This window comes from Schistosoma mansoni, chromosome 4 (genome assembly GCF_000237925.1).
Source record: "Schistosoma mansoni strain Puerto Rico chromosome 4, complete genome".
NCBI lineage: Eukaryota > Metazoa > Platyhelminthes > Trematoda > Strigeidida > Schistosomatidae > Schistosoma > Schistosoma mansoni.
In genome coordinates, this window is record NC_031498.1 from 31,633,636 (window position 1) to 31,656,480 (window position 22,845).

Here is a 22,845-nt window from a genome sequence, read left to right on the forward strand (position 1 = left end):
ATGACAAAAAAAATTGGCAATTCAAAGTATACTTTTATTTTCAATTGAATTTGTTTTCTTTTTTTACAAAAACTACTTAAATTCAAATAGTAGTTTGTATTATTAAATGAAAAAAGATCTTTATGATTATATATATATAAATCAAACATTAAAAATAACAAAATTAAAACAAGTTAATGGCTTATTGATCATATAAATACACTTCTTGATGTTGTTGTTCTTGTTGTCCTTGTAGCTAATTGACAAGGGGGAAATATTGTGAAGATAAAAACAATTTAAATGTTTGCTTGTTTGTTTGTTTATTTTTTGTACAAGGGAAAGAGAAAATTCTAATTATGACTACTAACAAGAGTATAGTTAGTAGTATAATAATAATAAATACAATTTGAATATTGAATGAAATAGAATTTCTATTTTAAAAAAAAACTAGACTTATTTCGATGTCATTTTTGGGGGGGGAGAGAGAAAAGAAAAAAAGGAGAATAGATAGTTATGATGAAGAATGAATTAGGGAATATAGTATCATTATCAAACCAAAAAAAATGACAATGCTTTTTTTGTAATAAGGAGATCAATGATTGATATTGATAGAAATGATGAATTATAATAAATTAGTATCTGAAGTTGATGCAACTGTATGCGGTGGCTGGAGTTCAGGTAATGGTCCATCTAACCACTAAAAATGTAAAAAAAAACAATACAAATTGAGATTCACTGAATAAATTTTAAAATATGTATAAGACAGGAAGAGATATACTGTAGTTATGGTTCGCCCCAAATGTCCTGGTACGGCCGAGAGTGGGGAGGGTTCGCCCTCTTCCTCGAAATGCTCCCACATGGCCAGCGAATATATAGCCTCTACCATGGAAGTTCTACTCATTGCCTTCTCGTGGCATTACTGTTGTTTACGAAATTGAGAGGACGAAAAGCGAATGTCCGGTGCTTTAACCGGGTTGGTGGACACGGCGTGTCTACCTAGGGGAGTTGAAAAACCCTTATTCTAAAACAATGGTGCACATGGACTCCAGTATTCTGAAGGAACAAATGGCGTATGAATCAATCGTTGGTCACCCACTACCATGGGACTGCATCTCATTACGATGCTCCACTGTCTTGTGGATTAGGCCTTTAGGTCAAAGGCTCCGAGTGTGGCCCCTTAAGAAAACCACCTGCTTTGGTCTGGGCACCCGGACAGTATCATAGCCCCCACACAATTAAATGGAATGACAATTTTTTGTGTGGCGCATACATATTTGGTGCCCCCTTGTACCGATATTTATGTGTTCAAATAGATAAATAAGTAAATAGTTATGCTTCACTGATATAGAAAATTGGCTATCAACTAATTTTTAATTTAACAATGGTGTAAAAAATAGTAAGCCTAAAGTATAAGAGAGAATAAGTCGCGTTTAATACAACAATTTCAAGACTGTGGAGGACAATTGATGAAAGAATATTGACTATCTGATTAGATTAAACCTTATTTCGAAGATGATTTAATCACGTATTTACAAAACAAAGGTTTGTCGATGAAAACTATTCTATGCGACAGTGGACAAGAAATAATGCTAAGAAAACGTGAAAACAAATATAATGAGAAGTGACTCGATTTTCACTCATTTTATAGTGACTGAGAAAAATCACACTGCTAGTTAAGTACTGTATGGTCTTTAATACAGATATGGTAAATCAGTCAGTCACAACGTAGAACTTCGTACGTACGTACATCAGTCCGAGTCGCCATAGCACATTAACACAGAGATGCAGTTGCCGATTCAAATCCCATAGTGGTAGAAGTAGTAAGAGTAACTCGAAAGATTAGGGTTTGAAGATGTTATTCAAGGAGTACAATCCAAAGAAATAAATTTGGAAAGAGAAAAAAGAAATGGACATGAAGAATTCAGAAGATTAGAATTTGGTAGAGCACAAACAGTGGATGCACCTGCGCCATTGCAAACGATTTTGAGCCATCTCATTCAAGGTCTCTAACCATCGATTGCTATCATCTCGCGAATCCCAATCAGGTAGTCTACATCTACCAACATGACTCAGTCCAATTGTCAGTGACTTCATGGATTTGTGCCACGTTTTGGTCTGGCCGCCCATAGCTTTCTTCCAACCTACTCCTACACCATGAAACATTGCACATCGGGGCATTCAACTGATGAAGTTTCACTGCTTCATAAAGCGATTTGCTATCCTTACCTAGTACCCGTTTCCTAACAACTGCATTACTTACTCGGTTGTCCCAGGACATATGAGCAATGCTTCGAAGATCGATAACTAGTAGCCTACAAATATCCTCTACTCTTATCGGTCATGTTGCACTGTCATAAAGTCTGAATGTGTGTCTATGTTCTATGACCTGACATAGTGTGAATATCTGGTCTATACAACCACGTCCAGGTCGAAAACCAGCCTGGGCTTCTCTAGTCTGCCCTTCACAATTGAAAATCCATCTTAGAATATAACACCTGACACAGGGCATGTGAGTGTCAAATAGACTATTACAATCCTTGTGCTCAATTGCGTGATTAATCGGAATATTTAATATGCGAATCTTTCTAATACGCTTCTGTTTGGTTGCCTATCTATCCATTTATCTACTGATTATATTACATTATTATATTGGTCTATAAATAATTGAGACACGTTGACTGAATGACACTCCAAATGGTTTGAATTTATTTTAATACAATGGAGATCCAATTCTGGATTTCATTCATTCAAATACAGTTACTAGTGACTCCAAGTGCCACTGTCGATAAAAATCTAATCCAATTAATAAGAACTCCAATTCTGGTAATAATCTGATACTAATATTACTTCACTCGAGTCGTGTCCTTTGAATCCTTATTTTGATTCTGTTTAATGCTATTGTATATCCAAATTAACTTCATTACTTAAACATACATTTAGGAATAATCATATTGAAGTTCCTATTTAATCCAATTGTCATTGGTCATTAATATAATGATAATGAACTGCCCCCAAGAAACTCCTGTAACCGGTGTATCTCCAAAATAACTGATATAAGTGAAGTAGAACCACTGTAATATTTCCAATACTTCAAATATGTACGCTCAGAAATCAAGATGACAATGATACACTGGGTCAATCAGGCACAAGCCAAGTGATAAGTAAGGGATGCTGACGGTCGCACGCTATTGGTCAAGATTTGCATTCACCGTCTACAAAGTTGATCAACATGAAGTCATATGAATAAGTCCCTCTATTAGACTCACTTTAATCTCAATACATAAGGACCTCTTACTAACCTTAACAGATTCACTATTATAAACTATTCTTTCTTAGAACCTACTTTCTGATTAACTAAAAACGAACGAATCATTCAAATTTGTCTGTCATACTGTATACTTAATTAAACAAACAAACTAGATAAAAAACAATTTACCTCAATAAGTGAATGTTCCGGGGCAGAAATAGCACGCATATGTTCATGTATTACAATTTTAGAAAAACGATCATGTTCAGTAAACCAACGAGTTTCTTCTTGTGTATCACCACGTAGATTAGCAACACCTTTAAGTAAAGCAGTTGCCCATAATTGAATTCCTATATCAGGTAAACGATTAGCTATATGAATAGCTGCACTAATCATTTTATGACCTTCCTAAAATTGAATAAATAAACAGTTTATAAAAAGGAAATTATTAGCATAGAAGGATATTGAATAATATTCTATTTATATTTTAAATGACAGATTTAGTAATAGCAATAAAAGTATAGAAAATCAGAGGACACCGGTACAACGTTCAAATCTTTCAACTAGGACATATAGAGTTTAACAATCTGAAATATGAGACAGATATATTATCAAAAATAGTGGATGAAAGTACCTAATACCGAAAACAAACTGAACTTAGAAATGTAAACTATTGGATACCAAGTCAATAGTTTAAAAAAAGCATACATTGTTTAAATATTTAGTTTTCCATTCCCAATAAGATCACGGGTGAGGAGTGTTGTTGAAAAACCGGCGAGACTAAACTTTATGGACGAGCCAATCAGAAGCTTTCGTTGGTTTTCAAGGTCACGGCGCTGAGTTTGGTACCTGATGCTTACGTATGGTCAGTTCACAACGGATTTTAGAGAAGACGTGGTAATTCAGCTTCTACAAGAGAAGTGATTAAGATTTTGGCGCGAAATTCAATTATCCATTTGGATAAATAGAGTTATGGCATTATAGCTGATGTCAGTTTGTGATGAAAACCCTAAGTATAATTCCTAACCTTAACCATGAACTGTAAATCATAATTTGAATTCTTCATACAGGTTTATAACCCTCATTTAGTCTTAGTTATTATGTTGACACTCTCAGGGTCACTCTAGCGTCGCTCAAAGGTCGTCCATAAATTATAGTCTCACCCTTAACCCTAAACCATACCAACATACCAACAACATTGAAGCTGTGTGGTTGAGGCTAAAAGAATTGTTGAGACCTTATAATGGCTCCAGAGATCGACTAGTATGGAGCCATATGGATGGGTTCCTGTACCGTATGCACTATGATTTTAGAACTTCTGAACCTATATCTCACCTTGAGAAGTTTTCGAGCCATGTAAAAGAACAGTATCCGCTTTAATTTTTTAGTTTTCTATCATATATTTTTACTGTATACTAACTGTCTCCTGATTAGCTAATATTTCTCAGGGTCATTTAAGATCCGTTCTAAGGTCGTCCATAAAGTTTAGTCTCGCCGAAAAGCCTCACATAAGGATGAAACAACTCCCGTGAGTTAGTCTATGGTACAAACTACAAAAGACTATTAGCTCGAAGAGAGAAATTCCAAAAACAATAAAAATGTAAAATGAATATTGAATAAAAAAACAGGATCCGCTTTATTTAGTTTCATAACTAAATGTTACCACTGAGCTATCATAAATAAGTTCTTTTACGTGGAATTTTTTGTCCAAATGAAAGTACGAAGTTGACTTGTGGTAATTTGGAAATATCGAAAATTGTCTAACTCTTTTCAAACTAAACAGACAATGTCGAGTGCTTTACCGATAAGACCATGACGTGAACACAGCATTTATTAAAAATAGCAATCAAGCCATATTATATGATTTGGATTTATGATAACATAGTATATATTGCTATAACATACATTTAGTAAGAGCATGAATAGGATTGTCAGTAAAAATAATCATTTCATTTCATTTCAATCTTTCTAGGTTGTTTAAAACCCGAGAACGATTGACTCGCGAGGAGCAGGCTGGTTTTCGTTCTGGTCGAGGATGCATTGATCACATCTTCACCCTCCACCAAATGTTAGAACACCGTCATACTTATCGCAGGCCAACAATCGTAGTGTTTCTTGATATCAGGGCTGCCTTCGATTCGTTGGACAGGATTGTTCTCTGGGATTGTCTATTGAAGAAGGGTGTGCCTGAGAAGTTCATTAACATCTTGAAGGCCCTGTATATGAACACCTCAGGCAGGGTGAGGGCATACAACCACCTTTCTCCCTTGTTCCATTCAAGCAGTGGGGTTAGGCAGGGTTTCCCAATCTCACCATTCCTCTTCAACTTTTCCATCGATGACATCCTGAAAACAGCTCTGATGAATGTAAGTAATAGCGGTGTGGATATGTTGCCTGGAGAAAGACTTCTCCACCTTGAGTATGCGGATGATATTGTCTTACTGTGCGATAATGCCCAAGGCACGCAATCCGCACTTAATCAGTTAGCAATCAGTGTCCGCAGGTACGGCATGTGCTTTGCATCCTCTAAGTGCAAAGTACTCCTACAAGACTGGCAGGACTCTAATCCTGTGCTCACCCTGGATGGTGAGCAGATTGAAGTGGTTGAGAAGTTCGTGTATCTAGGTAGCTATATAAGTGCTGGTGGTGGTGTGAGTGATGAGATAGATGCATGTATAGTGAAAGCCTGGTTGGAAAAAGAGGAGAGGTGGTCAGTGTATGACATGGTGTCGTGGTATGGAAGAAAGCTGCAAAGGGGTAGCTTCTGTTGGTCCTTCACAACTCCCTGGCTGGGGTCCGAGAGATGGTGCAACACAGTGGCTAGAGACGTTGTCAGATATGGCTCAGAATAGAAGCCAGTGGAGATCCTGCTGTAACCTTCTTTTACTTTCTTCATAAAGAGTGGTTATAACTTGCTTAACTGAAAGAGTCTTCTGGTTTTACATTTCAGTTCCCCTCACCATTGCTTTTTTTTATATGCATCTTACCCCTTTCTCTTCCCATACTCATTGTTTTGTATAGCGCATATATATCTGGTGCCCCTTTGTGCCAATATGTGTTTAAATAAATAAATAGAAAACATACATAATATTATGTCACTATGAATCGATTACTTCATGAAATCTATAACTTACAGCTGTATTTTGTTCATTTAAATGAATTTGACCCATAGTAATAAAAGCTGAAGCTGATAAACGATGCAATTCTTCTTCATTTCCTAATCGTACAGTTTCACGTAAAAATAATTTTGCATCGGTTAATCGATTTTCATAAAATGCTTGAAAAGCTTTTACATAATCTGCAGCTGCACGAAGACAACAACAACCTTCAAGTACATGGATACCACATGAAAATACTTCATTTAATAATGCCTATAAAGTAGAAAAATGAATAAGAAATTAAAACAGTTGATAAGATCATGTGTATAAATGACTGACGAATCTTTTCACTGATAATAACCATTATAATTATAAAACAATTGAACTCAAAGAAATAGTTACACATTTTCAGGGTCAGGAGTCGTTTAACTTTAAATACCCAATCAATCGTCTGACAGTATGAATGATGAGAGTAAATCATATAATCATTAGTTCGAGGAATAACTGTGAGGTTTGTTTATTAAACTAGGAAATATAATCCAGATATTGTATGTTTAACTTTCAAACTGAATATACAGAGAATTTCTCAAGTGGTATCCCGATCAATCTTGAACAAATCAGATACATTTCAATACATTCGTTCAATTTAGGGGGAATCGACAGCCAATTTAACGATCTAACATCCTCAACACAATTCAACATTTTTTGTGTATTTTAACTCATTCTGATCAATCTAAAATAGATCAGAAGGGGTTTTGTGGAGAATTTAGTATTTTCATAGTTGAAATCATGAGTCAATTGAAGCTAGACCACCATGAAAAACCTGGAAGCACTGGACAGCCGTTTCGTCCTATTATGGGACTCTTCAGCAGTTGCTCAAAATCGTGGATTGGTTGAAGTTAGACATTAACACCGTTGGATGCCGGCAGGCTGAGTGGTCTATCGGTCAAGTGCTATGGCGCGAGACTGGTAGGTCCTGGGTTAGAATCTCGCGAGTGCGGGATCGTGGATGCGCATTGCCATTGAGGAGTCCCATAATAGGACGAAACAGCCGTCCATTGCTCAAAGGATTTAATTATAATTATTATTGAAATGAATGGATAAATTAAAGAAGATAATTAATATATACTTACTTCACATTCAACTGTGTTACCTTTTCGAATATGTACTAAAGCTAAATTAAGACAAATTAATACTGATAAAGAATCACGTGGTCCATCTGGTTGACATGATGCCCTGTTACAATTAGTTAAACTTAAAAGATTTTTATCATTTGAATTAGTTGTTCGACATCCTGTAACTTGTTGAGGTCCAGCAATAAGCTAAATGATAGTTAAAAGAGAAATTAACATTTACTACTCACCTAGAAAATTAGAAATTATAAAACAGAAATAACAATAATGATAATAATATAATAATAATACAATCTGGGTGTACAGTATTTTTAGTCATAGAGAGATGCCAAATTATCTGACTGACCGAAATAGAACCAAATGACAATACAGTTCAAAGAATGTGCATACAGAGAATAGTTGAAAATTGATGATTTAAACTAATGTGATCGGTATTTATTTATTATTTATTTGAATATATAAATATTGGTACAAGGGGGCACCAGATATATATGCGCCACACAAATCAAATGAGATTTGTGTGAGGGCTGTGATACTGCCCAGGTGCTCAAACCGAAGCAGATGGTTTTCTTAGGGGGCCAAACTCGGAGTCTTTGACCTAAAGATCTGATCCACAAGGCAGTGGAACATCGTGAGATGTAGTCCTACGCTAGCCGGTGATCAACGATTGATTCATACGCCGTTTGTTCCCTCAGAATACTGGAGCCCATGTGCACCAATGGTTTGGAATCAGGGTTTTCCAACTCTCCTAGGTGAACTTTCCGTGTCCACCAACCGGGTTAAAGTGTCGGAAATTCACTTTTCGTAATCTCAATTTCGTAAACAACAGTAATGCCACGAGAAGGCAGTGAGTAGGACTTCCCTGGTAGAGGCTATATACGCGTGGCCATATGAGAGCATTTTGAGAGCGAAAGTGGACTCTCCCCACTCTCAGCCGTACTAGGGCATTTGGGGGCAATGTGATCGATAGCTACGCAGTCTTCGAAATAAGGCATAAAACAGTAAATATATAAAATACCCTATCAACAATACATTTTTGTCTACTATAAAGTGTAACTTTGACCTCACACAACCAAATTACTTAGTGATAGCAATGGCTTCTAATTACGTAACTATTAAACCAACATTCCTATTCAGTCAGTCAGTCAACTACAACGTAGGACCAGGCATATTTATGCATCGGTCCAAGTTGCCATACCTCGTTAGCACAACAAGATGAACACCGGATTCATAAAAATAGTTAATTTAGTAGTGGTAGTATATAAAAGATAAGTTGTATATAAGGATATAGTATAGAAGAAAGTTATGAAGCAATTTTAATCTCAAGGTTTAAGGGAAGACAGGGAGTGTATACACCTACGCCATTGTGATCGATTCTGAGCCTGTAGTCTCACGGGCGACTTGTTATTCGATGTCAGTGAGGATAGTGGAATGAAGTGAGGTGGACAATAGGAAAACCCCGAATCATCACCAGTCACGCCACCGACCAACCCCACAAGCCGACTGGTTGTTTGCAGAGAGCACTGGAGGTGCCGGGGATCGAACCCGGGACATCTCGCATGCGAAGCGAGCGCTCTACCACATTCCTATTACAATAAGACATCAGTCAACGAGCTTTTCAGTAAATACATTCTAATCAGATCATTGAAGTAAGTAAACTTGATCATCTAATAGTGGTTTATCAAACCCATAGAAATCAAATAACATTGAGAAACCTGACTGTCACTTAAGAACTTTCTTTGGATAAATTTAATAGTGAATACTATCTATTCAAGACAATCACTTTTCGAAATATATCCTGTATAACTGAAAAGAGTTGTTCATTATGCATATATTCTAATGGATTCTTACTTGAAACCTTTATTCAAACCTTAGAATAATAGTTTATTTCAAAAGAAAAGTGTTAGTTCATCGTTCCTTCAGAAATCATTGGAATGATTTAATCTGAATTGATCCACTACATTTTAGCATGAATCCAGTTGATATATAAATGAAGCAACAAAAAAAGGACTTGGAAATTTCAAATGACACTCATTATATTCTAAATAGAGGTATGGCAACTTGGACCGATGCATATATGTGCCTGGTCCTACGTTGTCGCTGACTGACTGACTGACTGAAATAGTTATTACAAAAAAATTGATCCGAATGCATGATACATCATGTGATCAAGCAAAAAAAATCAAGTTACGAAAACATTTAAAATGGATTAGTAACATGAAGAATATATCACTGACTGATTTGAGATCGAAATATATTGAAAACTATCAAGCATCACATAGTTGTATCATTTTACTGCTTTAAGCTGATAGGATTTGAAAAACGAATATGTTAGTGTACGTCAGTGTGGTGTGGTCTACTTATATCTATATAAGTAGTATATGGTGATGGTCAGACATAGAATATATTTTGGCAGAAAACCGATAAGGAAAGAACTGAAATGAAGGGTGATTGGTATGAAAATGCATGAACAATGAAATTAAAGAAGATGGATTGATATTTACAGAAGGAACAGTGAAGATTGAGACAATGGATTGTTATTTTGTAAATTAACTGTTCATTGTGTCTCTCTTATTAAGTGAGGTAGTCTGTAGTTTATGCTTAAATACATTCGATTGTCCCAACCTGTGTTTTGTTCAATACAATAGTAATTTTAATTCATGAATAACTTAAGACTTTATAATCTTGATCACAAGTACAACGGTTCTTTCAATCCTGACAAATTAGATAAGCAATGGTGTATTACAAGTTAAGCTCATTGTTAGCTAAAGCGAATGCCCAGTGCTTTAACCGGGTTGGTGGACACGGAAAGTTCACCTAAGGGAGTTCGAAAACCCTGATTCCAAACCAATGGTGCACATGGACTCCAGTATCCTGAGGGAACAAATGGTGTATGAATCAATCGTTGGTCACTGGCTACCATGAGACTGCATCTCCTTACGATGTTCCACTGCCTTGTGGATCAAACCTTTAGGTCAAAGGCTCAGGGTGTGGCCCCTTAAGAAAATCAACTGTTTCGGTTTGGGCACCTGGGCAGTATCACGGTCCTCACACAAATCTCATTTGATTTATGTGGCGCATATGTATCTGGTGCCCCCTTTGTACCAATATTTATGTGTTTAAATAAATAAATATGGATATCATTGAATTTAAAAATGAAAACACCGAGCTTTATCCATCGAACCATTTTACTACTCGTAAGTAGCTTAATAAGAAAAAGATAAATTTCATTAGTGTAATGAGACGTTGGAGGTGATAAGAGAAGTGCGATGTATTTGTGCTACATATTTAGAACAATCTAGTCAAACACATGCTAGTCAAGGTAAGAGTTCAGTATCAATATGGTCAGAAACATGTATTACTGTCTACAAGATATTTTTAAAGCGATATAGGTCTACATGGTACCCGATTTTATTAAAAAGTACACTTAAAAGACATAGAAAATAAATCGTGGTCAGTTTTAGATAGGAGAATGTTCACAGTTAACTGTTCTGTTAGAAGTTATAGCACAAGGAATGAGTTTGTAGTGTATTGCTACGAATTAATACCTTTCGAGTAACACAGCCCAGTAGTCAACATCGCGTAGAGCAATCACTATGATTTCACTGTTCTCAATGTTGAACATAAAACGAATTAAACAAATTCCAGTGCTTAAGCAAATAACTAAAGGAGGGGTACAAAGGGAATATGAAAAACAATCAATCGCTCATTAATATGAGAACACATGTAGAGGTATGTCACTATATCTCAGATTGCTTAAAGTTTAAACAGTATTATTGAATATTGACTCAGTGGTTCTAATGGTTGGGCATTCACCCTCAGACCCATAATTTCTGGGTTCGACATATTCCTCTGGAGAATCCCATGTGGGAACGAAATATCTGTCTATCACTCTATATTTTTCAGTGGTACACCAACTGAGACCAATCTATGGCAAATGTGGGGGACAAATATTTAATACATTAAAGTTCCCAATGTAACTTACTCTTAAAGCATACTTAAACTGATTTTCTGCTTGATTCATACAATTCATTGACATAGCATACAAACCAATTAAAGTATGCAATTGCGGGAGACGTTTATACATTAATGCTGGATTCGCTTGACATATTCGATATGCTTGACCAATATCTTGTGCAGCTGCTGTTTGTACACCCATTACTAAACGACCCATAGCAGTATGTTCTAATAAACTTAAATGAAATACAGTAAGTAATGGACTAGTATCGAATACAGATAATTTTTCAATTTGTATTAATGCTTTTTCAGCTGATCGTTTAGCTCTATCCAACATTCCAGCTTGCATGGATTGCATCACTGTAACAAGATAAACTAATATAACCATATGTTCACGAGGCATCCAATGAAATCGTTCAATTTCATTAGTTGATGTAGTATCAGCTGTTAAATTGAAATAAAATAGCCAATAAACAAACAAACAAACATGAATTTTGGTACAACTGGGAAATAAAAAAGTGTGGGGCACACAAATAAAAAGAAAATATTGTGAAGAAACAAAAGAAAAGGACCATAGCATATAACAGGAATGTAACCGGGAATAATTCTTTTAGTTAAGACAGCTCCCAGCAAACAATAGAATAGGCGCTGACTTCCATTTCGAGTCATGTATAATAATATCCCAAGCCAATGAGTTGCACTCAATCTAGGACCCCAACCAGTATGGTCGAATTATTTGACCTTCAGGTGTGAAGTAAATCTTGTACCTACATGTACTAAATACTAACTGATCAAGTAAGACTTGGATAGTTTATGTATCATTGCACGGTAAGACAGTGTTATCTGTGGCTTCAAAGTTAAAGGGTCTTTCTCTAGATAACAGAATCACACCACCATGTACTTCTTCCAGAGCTGTCCCAATAATGTCATTGATGGAATTGGTGAAGGCGAATATTGATATTGGTAAAACTTAACCCTACTGCTGAAATGGAACAATTAAGAAATAGTTGCATGCCCTTAGTCTGCCTGAGATGCTTATGCACTGAATCTCTAAAATGTTAATAAACTCCTTAAACGCACTCTTCTTCAATAGATAACATCAAAGTATAGTCTTGTCTAATAAATCAAGCTCCACATAATAATATTACCACAATTTTACTGATGATTATCATCCATTCAGTGAACAATCTTCTTTTATTCATTTCGCTTTAGATAACTATTATTTTTTATTGTGATGATAATATGTCAAGGTTAGCAGACAAGAATTATGCTGAATTGATCAATAACTAATAAGCCTCAATATATAATAAATATGTAACCAAGTTTAGAATTCCAATGTGGTAACCTGATACAATTTTGTATTCACAGAATGAATTATGAATAAATAACTCAAATGATAATTTTAAAATGTGTGCTAAAAGGGTGTAGGATGTATGCTAAGTACATTTGTTCAGTGCTTCCAAGTTATCCACTCATTGCCTTCTCGTGCTACAGGTGTTGTTTACGAAATTGAGAGGACGAAAAGCGAATGTCCGGTGCTTTAACCGGGTTGGTGGACAAGGAAAGCCCACCTAAAGAAGTTGAAAAACCCTGATTCCAAACCAATGGTGCACATGGACTCCAGTATCCTGAAGGAACAAATGGCGTATGAACCTATTGTTGGTCACCGGCTACCATGAGACTGCATCTCCTTACGATGCTCCACTACCTCGTGGATCAGATCTTTAGGTCAAAGGCTACGGGTGTAGCCCCCTAAGAAAACCACCTGCTTCAGTCTGGGCACCTGTGCAGTATTACAGCCTTCACACAAATCAAATGAGATTTGTGAGGCGCATATTTATCTGGTGCTTCCTTGTACCAATATTTATGTGTTTAAATAAATAAATAAAATCAAAGTAGAAGTTGGCTGGTAAAATAAATACCTAGACAAGCTAATACAACTCCAGTAATTGAGAACAAATTGGTGTCCTACGATAAACCTAAACAAACCGGAACAGATTTTATAACAGCCGAAAGCTAAACAATTGAATTATCGAGTTATAACTTGATCGATTTCGTATGTGATTACTTTTCAACAAACACAAAGATGGAATAGGAAGGATATGTTCATCATATTCGGCTTGAGGCCACACTATTTGTTTGAGGTTTGGTGATACTACCTGGATTTTTAAAGCGAAATAGGTGCAGTGTGTAGGTTGAAAGCTCAATGCTTTTACTACTCAGTTACTGAAAATCATTTGTTTACGATAAATTTTCAATTAACTAAGAGAGCTTTTAATGTTTATCTTAAAATGTAAAACAAATTAACCGTCATGAGGTTAACAAAGTGGTATGGATAAAACAGGGAGGAATATACATCATTAAAGGAAAACACACTATTATTTGACGTTCATGTCAGTAGTTTAAGTTACAAGTATCGGGTACAAAAGGTATAAACTAAATAAACTTCCATGGTTAATTTATTCACAAATAAGTGACCAGTGCCTAGGTTATACGTAGGATGCTATCTTAAGATACCATACTGGTTGATAAGGCCGAGAATCCCCATTGGCTAAAGTCGCTGAGATACAAGTTAAAGATTACAAACTGTCACCTACCTCATTGTGCAATGTTAGTTAAAGTAGGATTGAACTAGGAAAAATTTAGGATCAACCAAACTTCGAAGTGATTTCAGTCTGTGAAGTCAGTGACTGCTGGTTTGACCCATATTGATACATATACTCTATCAGATTGTGGCGTGTGCAATAATCGTGGTCAATGGTTGAAGACCATATATGATATGGCTATAAATCGGTTGCTGTGATTCAAACCCACTCATCGTTTAGTTCAATATTATTTCATAACTTTTTGTTCCCTTACAGCGTTTTTGTCATACATTTGTCTGGTCGCCACTAGTATTTATAACTTACTCATGTTAACAAGAGTTACATGTTGGGATAAAGGGTGGCTAGTCAAGTGTGACACATATCTCAACTATCTTCCTAGATTAAGGTTCATGGTCTAATCAATCTGTATGTCATTTTTACCTGAAATCTTGCGTTAAACATCAGGATTAACCGCTCATAGGTTTATTAACTGACAACAATAATTTGAAGACAAGTGACATGAGTTCGATTAACTTCTTGTCAGCTTGAGCTATAGGATTTACTGAAGCGAAGTTATGAAAACTTGATTACAGACTAGACAGTGAACAGGGACATGTATTAAAGAGGAGAAGGAGGATATGATAGTATCTACACTAAGTAGTGGTATTACAACCATCAAATAAACTATAGTAGTAAATATTACAAAATAACGGCAGTTAATACCTATGCTCATCCCGTGTTAAATTCACGGTTAATAGCCCTGGTCTGATGATTAAAGCTTTTGGTTTTTCCATTAGGTAATAGATTTTAAATCTACTCACTACCCCTCATACAATTTAACTAGGAGATAAGTATATAACATCAGTACTTGGTAAGTAAGTAACACTTGTAGTCAAACCTTCTATGGTATTTCTAGTTAAACAAATGATCTTAACTAAGGACACAAATTACCTTCATCCATAGCAGCAAATTGTTGAATACTCTGATGTAGTTGTCTTAATATTGGATGAGCAGATTTCGCTTGACCAGAAATAAGATAAAATGAAACATGTAGAACAAGATAAAATACACGTAAAGCTTCACGATGATACATATTTCCTTTGAATTGTTCAATCAATCGACTAACATTGGTTAATGTGACTGTAACTTCCGGGAGTTGTCTACTTGCCAAAAGTAACTGTAAGTACAAAATATCAACAAGAAAATTGTAATAAAAGAACTGGTTATATTATCATAAGTATTCTGCTACTTGACGTTTTACATACTGCTACTGGTTTCTAATCTTTCTCTATGACGAACTACATATTTAACAAAATGATGGAGAATTTTTAAGAAATGACACTGGTAGTATTTTATTCTACTGGAAGTCGGTAAAACACATCTTTCCTTTCAAAAAGTACTCATTCGCCTATGTTTATGTTGCTTCACTGTTGATCTCTAAGTGTCTAGGGGTATATCTAATCACTTTAGTAAAACTATAGAATTCTTCGCATGTAGTAGCTTGAACAAATTCTAACGATAAACACTATTAAATATTATATAACAACTATTACAACCTCCTCTCCACCCCTCCGCCGAAAACAAATAAAAAAACAGGAAAATAATAAACAACTGACCATGCATTTACTTAATAGAAATAAACCGTTTGTATAATCCGAATTATGTAAACGTGCATACTCTGAGCCCATTGCCAAAATTTCACAAGCTGAATTCACATCTCGTTCAGCAATATGAGCTTGCTATAAAAAAATAACAATAAAAAATAACACTAGTAACAAATAAAAAGTATGATCCAGTGAATTGTTAAATTGAAAGAGTCAGTCAGCTAATATTTATAAATGTTAAATAAGATTTTTGATAAATGATCGACCAACTTTAATTTATATACAAAATTTCCTAGTTGTGGTTGTCATTTGAAGTCAGATAGGTTGAGTATTTGCTTAATTACCACAATCAGGGCGTTATAAGTAAGGTGGGGCTTGGCATAAATGTGGGTTGATTACAGTTGCCATACTACAATAGTGCAACGAGATGAAATTAAAGAGATAAGTAGGAAACGAGTTAAAATAACTTAGGGAGCAATAACAATGAGAAAGACTAAACATCGAGAACATGATTAGAAAAGACAGAATGAAATAGGATACATGAAGAAATACTGGGACCTAATATCTGGACGAAGATAAACAGTGAACGTAACTTAGTCCTTTTGGACGATTGAGTCATGTTTACTGAAAGTCTCTAGTTACTGATCCCAGTTATTGTGAGGACTAAAACCAAACAATATGTCCCTACCAATATAGCTTAGACCAATAGTCAATAATTCCATGGATTGATACCGCATATTCGCTTGGTCGCTCAAACTTGCTCGTAAGCCAATCAACAATGAATGTCGAGGTAGGTGGTGGTATCAAGTGTTCCAAATACTTGAGTCAACGGAAATTCAGAACTTTATTGATCAGACCAATAGAAGTTTAATTAACAGTTAGGAAATTTGAGACCCAATTAACCTAATTCAGTTTGGGAAGCTGGGTAGTATTATTAGCCCTCGTATACAAATGGTGTGGTACAGAGCTGAGTATATAAACTTGTACATGATAGATTGTTTAATTTATTTATTTATTATTATCACGATACTTATAATTTCCATCCATTGAACGAGTAAATTAGTCGAATTGAGGAGGAGATGCAAGTGACTTCATGTGTAGTCTGAAAAAAATGTTTTACGGAAACTTTACATTAACGGTTAACACTTACTGCCAGTTCCAATAAGATTCGACAATGCCAATATGGACTGTTATTTGATAATCGGATGGCATCATTTAGAATACAAGTTGCTTCATATCGTTTACCCTAAAATTGTGAAGCAAGAGAAGTTATGTGAAATTAAAGCTTTTGTAATAAAGATTCAACTTTATGAGTAAAACTTTTACTTCAAGAAATAAGATTCGGGGTGTGAAATCAACAAGGCCATTTCACCTACAAATCAAAAATTATCTAAATCCGATGTTTCGTAAATTATATATTTTGTTCCTACGGATGGAAATTAACATAGCAGTTTAAAGACCTCAAAGTTCTTGGTTCAATATAGACGTGTTTGAGAATATAAAGCAGACTATTCGCTGATGCTTTTATGACATTTTTACTGAGATTAGATTATAAAAACTAGGTAAATATTGTTTTAAAACAAAACAGTAGTCATAAAAACGTTTCTTTTGACACTATAGAACGTTAACTACAGCACAAAAACTTACGGTATAATTTACATAAGCAAATGAATTAGGATTTTTTAATAGTGAAAATGAAACACTTACTTTTCTTTCAAAGAACTCAGCTAACAATGTAGCAGCTTCAAATTTGATGGAATCATCACTAGCTTTGAGATGTGCTCCCAGAGTACGAGCTTTTTCCAAGTGAAATTTTGTTTGTTCATCGCTTTTGCTATAATGAAACAGTAGCCGTCCAAGTTGTAAATGTGTGCGAGCTTCTAAATTGACAGAAAGCTTGAACTGAAGAATAGCTTTGAGGCAATGAACCGCAAGTCGCATATTAGGAGGGCTCATTGTCCTGAAAGTTTCAGCCAATCCCAAAAGAGCAGCATAACAATCAGACACAAGAGGTCCATCTGCTGGTAGTTCTGAGCTTATATGACTTGCTTGAATGGGCTGAGAATTAGGTTGTGAATAACATGCTAGTGGTTGTGAAGATGGTACTGTGGAAGCCAGAACATCAGTGCTGTAAGCAGTCTGTGCAGGAGTCATTGTCTTTTGATGAGTTATTGAATTGATAGGAGACCATAATTGTGGTTGAGATGCTTGAGATAATGATGAAGTTGCAATATTTGTTCCTTGCATTGAAATTCTCGGTGCAGTAATTATCAGCTAATAGTGTTTCGACTTTTTGTTAACCTAATCACAAGAAATAATTTGTGAGTAATATTTTGGACATAGTCTAACTGAGATTTGTCACAATGTGCCCAAACCAAACAGAAGTGAATATTTAGGGACTTATCAAAAGCGAGGATCTATAACAAAAGCACATATTAGTGGCATTTCTTGGGGTTATGCAAAGACAAACCATATCGCGCCATTACTACAACTTTTACTACGGCCAATTTTCAGTTTTTGGTTTAAGTATTAAGTATTGCACAAGTCATATTTATTACAAATTGATTTAAATCATAGAATTGACAATTTTATATGTACCAATGTTGTGGTGGAGAAATTATACAATCCCTTTATCTTATTCTCTATCTTCAGTTTTATATCAATGACTCGTCAAAAATAATATACCACATGTACAAAATTACTAGGAAGCTCTGATATTTTATTTCCATCCATTTAAAATCAAATTGTTGTATGAGTTTGATCTTATGGCAAGAGAGATGGATACATGCTCTAGATAATGGAAAATTAGTGGATGTTATCTACACAGACTTCAGCAAAGCATTTGATAAGGAGCCAAAACATAGACTTCTCTTGAAGCCGGAAAACCTAGGAATTACTGGAACTCGTCTAAAGTGGATCAAAGATTTCTTGGTAGATCGTAGACAGAAAGTAAGAATAAATTCCAAATGCCTTCCCTGGAAACCATTACTTGGTAGATTACCGTAAGGCTCTGTCCTGAGTCCCTTACTTTTTATATTGTATGTAAATGGACTGCCAAGTATGATTGAGTCCCCAGTGTTACTTTACGCTGATGATGTAAAAGTCAGGCAGCCAGTCTGTTTTAAATATGACTTGAATGTCTTGAAAAACGTGCAGAGAGTAGTCACCCGTGCAATTCAAGAGCTCTGGGGTTCACCATATAAAGAGTGGCTTGAGAAATTAGACCTCCCTACTATATTTTTGCGTAGATTGAGGTGATCTGGTTTTAATGTGTAGAATACTAAGGAGTGACTTTGGACCTGAGATATCCTTTTTTCTCCTACCACACCAAGATAACCTAGAAGACGTAGAAGGTGAGTGCAAATAGAATGACGTATATGCGCAGAATTTGGAATCAATTTTTAAACCCTTTTCCTGGAGTGAGAAAGTATAATCATTCGGCAAACTGACAATACGAAGGAAACTTACTATCACCTCTAGCGTTTGTTTAGTTTAACTACACTCTTAAACCCATGTCAAAAGAATATAACGCAGAAACTATATACAAACCTGCTTATTAAAAAAACTACTATAGTAGAATGTTATATTTCCCTTGCCTTTAGTCTGGTGAGCTTGATAGGTGCTACGTTGACACTCCGTAACTCGCTGTGTTTCTACAATAATATATCATGTACAACCTACCCCGAAATCTAATAAATGGTGTAACCAGACGTCTGTATCATGTGTGAAACATGAGTACTCAATATGTCTAACATATTTCGAGTAATGATACCCGGTGCACATTTCCATCCAGTCTTCAAAAGGCCCTTCATCAAGAAACTGTTTCTTTGTGAAGGGCTATAAACTTGTCAACAATAAGCAGATTAGTCAACCCATAAGTATGGGTTGAATTTTTAAAAAAATGTGCTGCTATTGGTGAAATGGCCTATGTGTCACCAAGACACTTACGCTTTTCGAGAGAAACACTTCGGCAAGATACATAAAAAATCAGTTTCATAGAAGTGGGAATCAATTAAGCAGAGCCATTTCCTCACAATAAAGATAACTTTATATGTTACTCACCAACTTTGAAAGGGTGAGCTTAATGTTCAAACTACAATATTTAACTATTAAAAAGGCCGACAGCAAGTCCCCAAGGACTATGAAACATGGTATATGAGGTTCAACCTTATCTAATGAGTCTAATTAATACAATCACCAACGTAAGAAAACGGACGAAACTGACTGCGATTCCGGGACTAATTATTTCCAACGGGACGCGAATCATTTATGTGGAAATACTGAAAAATCCAGAATATACATAAAAACACCGCAGCTATATGACGTACTATTTTCGAAAGACAGTTGTCATATGGTAGCCTTACTTGTCCGAAACGGTTTTTTGTACATTAAATGAAGGACAAAGCGTAGTGATGGTATGCCTCCATTATTGTTACACGAAAATTCAGATATACTAGCTGAATCGGATCTGGCAGAAGCTGAGACTATATCAAACTGATTCACTGAAGTTCACCCTACGATTGTTGTTAAAAATACTCGTCGTAATCATACTGCCGAGACACCAGTTGTAGGACCTGTACATTTGGTGTGTGGTATTTTTTCTCGTTGAGTAATTCTATTGTTTCGATCGTTATTAACGTATCAAGACTACTGTTTATACTTTGATTGAATTTCTTTCAGTTAAAGTATTCGTTCAGAGTATCATTTTTGGTCACTAAAATAGTTTATCGTCGGTACTCTAGAGTACCTTGTTTTTTCTATTGTATCCGTGAGCTATTCTGGTCCTAACTATTTACAGTTTTTCTATTTTTCGGTCAAAGTTCACTCTTTTCCCCTCAAATGACTGGAAGGTGCAACAAAAGCATTTGCCAGCGTTCAGGCTGTCGATATCCCGTTGACAGCGGCATGAAGTGCGACGAGTGCAAAGGATGGTACCACGAAGTTTGCACTAATCTAACGCCTGCGGCTTTTAAGCGGTTCAGTAAGAATGGATGTATATGGCTATGTCAACAGTGCTGTTTGGATGCAAATAGCCTGTTAACCGAGGCCATCTCAATGGTCAATACCGCAAAAAAGTGTCTCCGCAAGCGCGGTTGGGACACATCGGTCAGAACTCGATCTGTCGACGAGCAGATTGACATAAAGCAGGCCCAAGTGAGTCCAAGAAATGCTGACCTACATTGTCGAAAGGAGGAAGGACAGCCTCCAAAGAGGTCTGTCACAACCAGAAACTCGCGACAAAAAGTCTCCTCTGTCCCTCGTATCAAAAATGGTACCCAGAAGAAAACTTCCGGAACCCAAAATCGCAAGGCTCGGTCGGTTTCCAGCGCGAAAGACGACCTAACCTCCCAAGTCGTCCTCAACCCTCCGGAATCCCATAGTATGCCTGATGCGACTATAGTCACTACTCCAAAGAACGTCGACGATTGGGCACAGGTCGTAAGCAATAAACGACAAAACGACGTAAAAGGGAGTCTTGCCCCTATCAAAGTAGTCGAGAAACTGAAGACTGATCACAGCGACAGATCAGTCATTTTTTATAGAATCAAGGAGAGTGAAAGCTCTGAACCGAAAGCTCGTTTTGAGCACGACATTGTGTTGATAAAACAACTACTCAACCAAGTTATGCCCCAAAACATCTCCGGAGTCACCTTGCTAAAGGTGTTTAGACTAGGAAACCTGGCGCACCTGAAGCCTAACCAGTCTAGACTGCTCAAAGTAGTTTTCAAATCCCCAAACGAACGCGACTTAATCTTACAAAATGGACACAAATTAAAGGGTTCAGGAGTTTTCCTCCGTAAGGACTTACCGCTGGTGGACCGTGTAAAAAGACGGGAAGCCGAAAAAGAACTATAGCTCAGATTAGACGCTGGCGAAAAAGACTTGAAAATTGTAAATTTTCGGGTTGTGAGGCTTCAACAGCGGATGATGCCGAATCCACTTTGAATGAAGCACGAGGCCACTTAAATAGGCTTCGGATCTGTTACACCAATGCCCGGAGCTTGCTCAATAAGCTATCGGAACTAGGTGTACAGATTGACTCTACTAAGCCAGACATAATCGCAGTCACAGAAACTTGGCTGACGCCGTCCATAGATAGTAGGGAACTTGATCTCGAGGGTTTTACATTAATAAGGGCCGACAGAATACAAAAGCGTAAAGGATGGGGAGTAGCTCTATTCATTAGGAATGCTATTCCATTCACCATTATCGACAGTGTATCCCATGAGAGTGGGACGTATGAATTAGTTAGCTGCCACCTGAAATTCAGGGAACAAGAGTTGCTGCTTAGTTTGATCTATCGTAGTCCAAGCTGTGAGGTAAACGAGGTCCTGCTAAGCAGTCTCAACACTTTATCACGAAGTGATCGATGTCTAATCCTAGGAGACTTTAATGCACCCATGGTGGACTGGGGAAATCTGCGAACTGAATCGTAAGATAATTCCTTCGAACAGGAACTAGTTGATGCGGTAATCACATGTGCCCTAGTGCAACACGTGAAGGAAGCAACTAGATACGACCCGGGCTATGAATCATCCTTACTAGATCTTATATTGACTCATTATGAGGATGACGTTGCAAACCTGGATTACATGCCACCCCTAGGCAAAAGTGATCATGCAGTTTTAAACTTTGACTTCCATATAACTGTCGATCACGAACACGCCTCAGCTCAATCCAGACCTAACGTCTGGAAAGCAAACATACAAGACATCATGAAATCAGCATCATCAGTAGATTGAACAATAGACCCAGAGTCATCAATCGAAACGGCTTGGGACCTATTTCGAAATTTATGCTTAAAAGTTACCGCTCCTCCTCACATCCCTTGGACTACACCTAAGGGGCCGAGAAACTCCCCCCCATGGTTCAGTAGGGAGGTTTGCGTCTTTCTCCGTAAAAGAAGGAAAATGTGGGATAAATTTAAGTTACTGGGAACTGATGAGGCAAAATCTCAGTATCAAAAAGCTCGGAATACCAGTGCCTCGACCCTTCGTAAGTCCAGAAGGCTGTGCGAAGGGAAAATTGTTAAAGAATCCATAGAGTGCCCTAGACGCTTCTATTCGTATATAAACCAAAGGGCAAAAAGAAGAAGAAATGTCCCTTCACTATGGGGAGACAGTAGTGCCTCACCACTAGTGGAGGACGACTTTGGCAAAGCTCAAGTATTCTCTAAATACTTTAGCAATGTATACACCATAGAAACACCCTTCCCAACAGTCCATGAAAATCCCCACACAC

The 22,845-nt window shown here is 36.5% G+C and overlaps 1 protein-coding gene and 1 non-coding gene across 2 annotated transcripts; both read right to left on the reverse strand.

Moving 5' to 3' along the window:
- Window positions 1–528: 528 nt before the first annotated feature.
- Window positions 529–19,655, reverse strand: Smp_150960 (hypothetical protein; the record flags this gene model as incomplete). Its single annotated transcript, XM_018797500.1, has 10 exons — window positions 19,638–19,655; window positions 17,311–17,904; window positions 16,754–16,849; window positions 15,616–15,738; window positions 14,951–15,176; window positions 11,456–11,858; window positions 7,458–7,560; window positions 6,361–6,597; window positions 3,416–3,634; window positions 529–669 (listed from the first exon to the last, which is right to left on the reverse strand). The coding sequence occupies exons 2-10, from the start codon at window positions 17,848–17,850 to the stop codon at window positions 529–531; spliced, it is 2,088 nt and encodes a 695-aa protein (XP_018652535.1). The 5' UTR covers window positions 17,851–17,904; window positions 19,638–19,655.
- Smp_tRNA_01849_Pseudo_CGC.1.1 lies at window positions 8,981–9,050 on the reverse strand. Its single transcript has one exon. It is a non-coding gene (tRNA).
- Window positions 19,656–22,845: the final 3,190 nt, after the last annotated feature.